Below are 8161 nucleotides of genomic sequence, written 5' to 3' on the forward strand. Positions count from 1 at the left end.
AGACGGAAAAACAATGACACAAGCACGAAGATGAAGATCAAAACAACATCCGAACCCACGAACAGGCCCACAGTGCTTTTTTGACGTAAAGAAATATGCCATTACATATAACTCTTCCACTCTTCTTGAACTAATGTACTCAGCTCAGGACTGCATTCAGAAAGACACGATTAGAAGAGGAAATATGTTTCTTTGATCTGTGGAAGAAGGCTTTAGCGTTGTTAAGTACGTACTATATAGAGTTTTATGATAGGGAATAAGTTTAAGGAGCGTATATTCAGTGCTCTGAAATAGTAATAGCGTTGTGATAGTGTAAAAATGATTTACTGTGCATCATTCTGTAATAATAATAATAACTAACATATTAGTGTACTAGAGTACTACGTACATCAATCTGGATAACCGAGTGTCATGCGCAGGCAGATACAGGTAATTACTATCTACAGTTTTAAGGCAAAAAACGATGTTTTGTGTAACGCGGAAACTTGTCTAATTCTGAAAATATATTTGGTCTCTTGCGATTCCTCTTTGAGCAAGTTTTAATATATTTGTTCTTAACACCCATCCCTAGAGGTTCTAGAGATGTCTTTCCCCCACAGCATTTTTCACAGTAAGTAATATCTGTACCAAATACGCTCGACAGCTATGCTGGAAAATACACACACATGCATCTATAATCTTGGTCATTTTGTTTATTTTATTTTTTCAATCTTTCTCACCCCCTATGCCAGAGGAGGCTGAAGTTGGACTTCAAAAAAATCCGGAGTGTCACTATTCATCTCAGCGAAACTGTTATTTCAAGCCGAGTGCAGCCCTTGTAAGGCAGACCCTCCGATGAGGGTGAGAGGCATCTCCCATGTGTAGGTAACTGCGTGTTATTGTGGTGGAGAATAGTGTAATGTGTGGTGTGTGAGTTGCAGGGATTTTGGGTACACCACAAACACCCAGCCCCCGAGCCAACGGAATTAACCAATGAAGGTTAAAATCCCCAACCCGGCCGGAATTGAATCCGGGACCCTCTGAACCGAAGGCCAGTACGCTGACCTTTCAGCCAACGAGTCGGACTCAGCGACCCTGAAAACTATTTTGGATCATTTTTATATCTCACTTCCCCCTCGCTCACCGCCTCAAAGGGGACTGAACTCAGACTTTAAAAAAAAAAAAATCCGGAGTGTCCTATTCATCTCAGTGACCCCGAAAAGTATGGATTCGACACTATTTTCGATTATTTTTATATCTCCCCCCCCCCCCTCGCCTCCCGGCGCTAAGGGTGCCTGGGGTGTCTTATCCCCACGCGATTTGTCTTCTGATACTTCATAAGTGTACCAAACTTGGTTGAAATCGCCCCATTGGTTTAGTAGAAGATGTAATACATACAATGGCATATATATATATAAATAATTAAGAGAAATTAATGTCCGCCTCTTAGGTGTAGTGGTTAGCGTGATTAGCTGCCACCCCCGGAAGCCCACGTTCGATTTTCGGCTCTGTCACGAAATCTGAAAAGTGGTACGAGGGCGGGAACGGGGTCCATTCAGCCTCGGGAGGTCAAGTGAGTAGAGGTGGGTTCGACCTCAGCCATCCTCGAAGTGGTTTTCCGTGGTTTCCCACTTCTCCAGGTAAATGCCGGATGGTACCTAAATTAAGGCCATGGCCGCTTCCTTCCCTCTTCCTTGTCTATCCCTTTCCATATTACCATCCCCCCCCCCCCTACAAGGCCCATGTTCATCATAACCGCCTGGGTGATGTAGTGGTCCTCCTTCTCAGCTGTATCCCCTGACTCAAATTCTCACGCTCCAGGACACTTGAGGCGGTAGAGGTAGGATCATCCCTCGCTGAGTCCGAGGGAAAAACCAACCCTGAGGCGTAAACAGATTAAGGAGAAGTATAAGAAGAGAAATTAACAATGAGTAAAAGGAGTTATTTAAATTATCTGTATTGTTATGCATCACAGCTTTTTACATTTTTAATACACCAATCCTATCCCACGGCTCTATACAGATAAGTTTAATCATACTCTTCTTTTTAAAATATCTACTTTTCACAAGCACTGTGTACTACCACATGAGGGTTTCACAGTGTATGCAGTTTTCTCAAATAGCTGACAATGAAATTATCCATAGACTTCCTCTTGAATAAAGACATAAATCTTTGCAACCTGGCTTTGCTTTGGGAACAACAGAGGGATGATTTCATGTCCAATTGTACCTAACTTAAGGCCACGGCCGCTTCCTTCCCTCTTCCTTGTCTCTCCCTTCCCATCACCCAACAAGGCCCCTGTCCAGCATAGCCGCCTGGGCGAGGTACTGGTCCTCCTTACCAGTTGTAGCCCCCGACCCAAAGTGTCACATTCCAGGACACTGTACTTAAGCGGTATATGTAGGATCCCTCGCTGAGTCCGAGGAAAAAACCAACCCTGGAGGGTAAACAGATTAAGAAATTCCTAACAAAAGCTATATATTAACTTCAAATTGTGATTCCTCAATTAAGCTTTGAAACAGCATCCAACACCAAGAGAGAAGTGGTGGTTGGGTAGTGGTAGCGTGTTTCGCCTCTAACCTAAGGCCCCAGGTTCGATTCCCAGCCAATTCAAGGACTCTAATTCTGAGCTGGAGCCGGGTTCAACCAGCCTTGTAAGACCAACTGACGAGCTATCTGATAAGAGAAGCAGTAAATCCGGTGAAGAAAGCAAATCGGATGAGGATATAACACTCCAGTATTTGTTCGCCACCTGATTGGGCAATAGTCGTCTTGGTAGGCCAAGGCTATGGCCACAGGTTTGTCGTTGTTTTATTTGTTTCTGACCAAGAAAGAATAACGAAATATGAGTTCACTCAGTGGCGTAACGTTAGGGTCTGCAAGGCCTGCGATCCAGGCGGGCCTGGGGCTTAAGGAGGTCCACAGACTTCTCCGCAAATATAACTAAATAAGTAACTAACTAAATAAATAAATATAGGTCATTCTGAAAGGGAAAGGTTACATAACGATACTTTAGTTGAATGGGTTGAAAATGACTGTTTTTACAGAACGTTGAGGACGCATCTAGTTGGAATTATTACCGTATTGTTATTATCTTCTTCTTTATCTGCTTACCCTCCAGGGTCGGTTCTTCACTCAGACTCAGCGAGGGATTCCACCTCTACCGTCTCAAGGGCAGTGTCCTGGAGCTTCAGACTCTGGGTCGGAGGATACAACTGGGGAGGATGACCAGTACCTCGCCCAGACGGCCTCAGCTGCTATGCTAAACAGGGGCTTTGCGGGGGGGGGGGGGCGAGAAGATTGGAAGGGATAGACAAGGAAGAGGGAAGGAGGCGGCCGTGGCCTTAAGTTATGTACCATCCCGGCATTTGCCTGGAGGAGAAGTGGAAAACCACGGAAAACCACTTCCAGGATGTCTGAGGTGGGAATCGAACCCAACTCTACTCAGTTGACCTCCCGAGGCTGAGTGGACCCCGTTCCAGCCCTCGTACCACTTTTCACATATCGTGGCAGAGCCGGGAATCGAACCCCGGGTCTCTGGGGGAAGCCGCTAATCACACTAACCACTACACCATAGAGGCGGATATTATTACTATTAATAATAATAATAATAATAATAATAATAATAATAATAATAATCTGTTTACCCTCCAGGGTTGGTTTTTCCCTCGGACTCAGCGACGGATCCCACCTCTACCGCCTCAAGGCCAGTGTCCTGGAGCGTGCGACTTTGGGTCGGGGGATACAACTGAGGAAAAGGACCAGTACGACGCCTAGGCGGCCTCACCTGCTATGCTGAACAGGTTCAGGGGTCATGTCGGGGGATGGGAAGATTGGAAGGGATAGACAAGGAAGAGGGAAGGAAGCGGCCGTGGTCTTTTAATTAGGTACCAACCCGGAATTTGCCTGGAGAAGTGGGAAACCACGGAAAACTACTTCGAGGATGGATGAGGAGGGAATCGAACCCCCTCTACTCAGTTGACTTCCTGAGGCTGAGTGGAACCCGTTCCAGCCCTCGTACCACTTTTCAAATTTCGTGGCAGAGCCAAGAATCGAACCCGGAACTCCAAGGGTGGCAGCTAATCACACTAACCACTACACCACAGAGGTGGACGTTTATTATTATTATTATTATTATTATTATTATTATTATTATTATTATTATTATTATTATTATTGCGTCTAGCACAGCCGTCTCTTGTAATACGAGCGGCGTGCTCTCTCATTAAATGGACTGAAAAGAAATCACCATGGCAACCTATGTAACTGACTAGCTATTAGTAGTAGATAACTCGATCATAGCTGCAAGTGCCCGAGGTTTACACACGGCGCATTAGCACACTCTAACTTTTCCTGTTACTGTTTCTTCCGCCGTACGATTCTTTTTGAAACTAGAATTTATAAAGAACTATGGCATGATATGACTCCAGATAGACTCACTGAAATTAGCGCCCTCAGCATCGAATGTCACTGAAATCAGCAATACTTGTGTACCCCAGAAAGCACGCCGCGTGGCCTAGTTTTATCAGGCTTTGATGTCCGGCTCCTTGGCTGAATGGTCGACGTAGTCGCCTTCGGTTCAGAGGGTCTGGGTTCGATTACCGGCCGGGTCGGAGATTTTAACCTTAAATGGTAAATTCCCTTGGCTTGGCCTGTGTCGTTTATTATAAGGCTTTGAAGTGAGTACAGTGAAGTTATAAACAATATATGTAAAGAAAGGTAGAAGTTGATGTATTCCAATCCCTACAAAATATTTATTTAAAAAAAATATAATCTATGAATATGTTCGTAATCTTAGAGTTGGTCTTTTGCACATAAATTACTGTACTGCATTAAAGGGATATAGTTTGCATTAAAGTTTTGTTTGAATCTGCTGTAATTAAATTAACATGTTTTATTGAAGGTTGTACGCGGTTTTTTAAGTGGGCCTAACGATAATTTCTACAGGCGAGCCCGTATATTATTCGTTACGCCTCCGACTGACTGACTGACTGACTTCTAAAATCTCCGAATTAGATAAGATAGAGAGAGAATATTCAAACACATTGGCGTAGTAGCTGTAATCTGTCCTTGCAACGCACAAACGTTCGCAATGAAATATACAGTAGGCCTATATACAGTTTGCGAACTACAGCAGTTTTCGCATGCCTCAGATCGAACTTGCAATAAGAGCTCAGATGATGTACACGATAGTCTGTATAAACAAAACAGCTACTTTAGTATGTAAACTTCACTGCAGACTACCCTACTTGATAAATACTTCAAACTGGATCACATTACAAAGGAACGAGCGAGCTGGCTGTGAAGTTCGGGTCGCGTAGGGGTGAGCTTGCATTCGAAACATAATACACTGGCGGACAACAAAGTGGATCACTTTAATTAATGAGCGCCTAGCACTTAGGGGGTGGAAAGTCGTTCCTAGAGTTGATTTGTAATCTCTTATCAACATCGCCCTCTCCAAAACTGCAGAGTACACATTTATATGCTTATAAAAATCCCCTTAATATAACAATTCCCTTTAAATAACGGTGTTGAACTATTACTATTTTACAATTTTGTCCACCAGTGTAGATTCGAATCCCACCGTCGGCAGCCCTGAAATTAGTTTTCCGTGGTTTCCCATTTTCACTACAGGCAAAACCTATCGCTTTCCCATCCCTGTGCCGCCGAAAACCTTATGTAAGTTACTGCGACATTAAACCACCACCGCATTACCAAGAGGTATTTAAAGGACACAAAATTGCAGTCCTTCGTCAAGATACCTCAACATTTCCAAAACTTTCTTATGTCATGTAAACATGTATCAACTGCGCCTGGCTCCTTGGCGTCGAGGCCCTCGGTTCACAGGGTCCCGGGCTCGATTCCCGACAGGTCCGGGGATTTTAACTGCGTTTGGTTAACTCCTCTGACTCTGTGACTGTGTTTTTGTATCTGACCCAACACACTCTTCATATATACGACACTACCAACCATCATACAAACACGCAATTAGTGATTACATCCCTACACATACGGCTGGCGTCAGGAAAGGCATCAGGCCGTAACACAGGGCCAAATCAACATGTACATAATTCGTACCCACGACCTCATTACAGTTTGAGAAAAGCGGAGTAAGTATTAAATGTCTGTAGCGTATGTGTGTATAACATAGTTTATAATGGTGGTAATGTATTAATTACAGCAATGAAGACTGTCATGAAATTTTCACTGCATTCCCTAGCTTTCACAGCTATTTTCGAGAAAACTTAACATTAGTTCGAGAGCAACACTCATACACATTTAACGGAGCACACGGAAATGAAATAATTTTGAACTCTACAGTATTTCCGCGCGTAATTTCCCAACACTTGTTCATCGGAACAACTACGCCTACTCAAGTCATGGTGATTTATAAATCTCAGGCAATATTGTCATAATCCAGATGACACAGATTAGTATGAAAATGAAGATTAATGATTGTATGAAATAAATTCTCGTGCATGATATCATTGTCAAAGATATACATAATTTCTGCGGAATGAGACAAATGATTTCGCACAACACAGTAACTCATGACAGGGGCGTGGCTGCTTTTATTTAGTTCTGCAACCTATGACATGACACTATAAGAATATCTAAACGTATAAGCTCTCATAAAAACCCGTGTTTCTGGACCAGGAGTACTAAACATATATCAATCTCTTTTTTTTTTTTTAATTTGCTTTTCGAAGCTGGATAATACCTTGCCATAGTAATTCGGAAACCGCTTTATACACAAACAATATTCTTATCATTCGAAAAAATATTCTTTATATTAATTATTAGTATCGATTGCTACTATAACACACCTTTCTTCACTTTTGATTTTCATACATTTAATTTATTGTAATAGGTTACTATCAACTGATTTAACCTTATCCTTAAGATATCATGCAATTACTTCAACTGAAAACAGTGTCAACCACATAGTCATAAACAAAAGCACTACCTCTTAATAAAATTCACAATAAATATATTGTTAAGCACAGTAATATTTATACTCTCAACAATTTTTCGAAAGTGACTGAAATTAAGGTGTTTACAACGGTGCACATGTAAACACAGGAAACGTATTATTATACATACCTGTTCTGAAGAATACGAGAAGAAATGCGCAAAGAAAAGGCACTTCCTTAATTAAATGCATACTGCTTATTTGAACCAACGGACTTTCACGATCACAGGTGCACCGTATAGAAAATGAGGAAGTCAATAAAGAAAGGACACCTGCAGGAGCTCAGCAGCACATTCCATTGTGTGAGCCAAACAAGCAGGTACTGTTACACGGTGACGCTGTTTGGCCAATAGGAGACGACCAGTCACTACTACCAACTCTGCCACTGACCAGCTCTTATTATTGTGATGAAGATTAAATGTAACTTAATTGCTTTCGATGTACAGCCTAAATGCGTCAGTGCGTATGAATCACAAATACCAGTTTCTTACGAAGGAATCCGCAGTGCTGCACTGACCAGTTTCTGAGTGAACCGTAAATAGACGTGACATGTGAGTCTCAACTTTTAAAAGAGACACCCACCTTGCGCGCATGCGTACGGCAGCTGATGGATAACAAACTAAACCAAAACCCATCATCGCAAAGTTATCCCTCTCACACACTCACAATAATATGTGGGTGATTTCAAGTTATATTGTAGGCCTAGTAATACGAACCGTATATAATGAGTTGACGTATGATAAAAAGTACTTCATAACATTTCTTTAGTTCTCTTAGTGACTTACGAGACTGAAAAACATTAGTGCCCGTATTCATTCTTCACTCAATTTCTCTCCGGCCATGGAAAGTTTAAATGCTACTTTAAACGCCTTAAAATGAACATCGCAGGCGATCATTTGTGCTTTTGAGGATCTTCTCAAACAGTGGGCCATTAACTGTTCGACTGTGTCATGTTTGGAAGGGCAAGATTCAATCTTGAGTGTCACCTAAACAATTGTACTGTGGAACTCTCAAAGCCATTATAACATCTATTTAGGAAACCTTGCTGCTATAAACAATTCCCTAAGTTCACTCACCACATCTTCAATAATTTAGTTTCCTAATTCTGTGTTAAGGACCAATCATTTATTAACTAATTAAAACTATGCCCGCTTTTGTGGTGTAGTGGTTAGTGTAATTAGCTGCTACCCCCGGAGGCCCGGGTTCGAT

General features: G+C 42.2%; 1 protein-coding gene across 1 annotated transcript in view; it reads right to left on the bottom strand.

The window, feature by feature from the left end:
* The window catches only part of bou (boudin), a 135923-nt gene extending 128471 nt beyond the window's left edge, over positions 1–7452 (bottom strand). The window contains exon 1 of the mRNA XM_067137750.2: positions 7084–7452. Coding sequence (XP_066993851.1) covers positions 7084–7144 — 61 coding nt within the window. The 5' untranslated portion in view covers positions 7145–7452. The remainder of the gene's footprint in view (positions 1–7083) is intronic.
* Positions 7453–8161: the final 709 nt, after the last annotated feature.

The sequence above is a fragment of the Anabrus simplex genome, chromosome 1 (assembly GCF_040414725.1).
Source record: "Anabrus simplex isolate iqAnaSimp1 chromosome 1, ASM4041472v1, whole genome shotgun sequence".
Taxonomy (NCBI): Eukaryota; Metazoa; Arthropoda; class Insecta; order Orthoptera; family Tettigoniidae; genus Anabrus; species Anabrus simplex.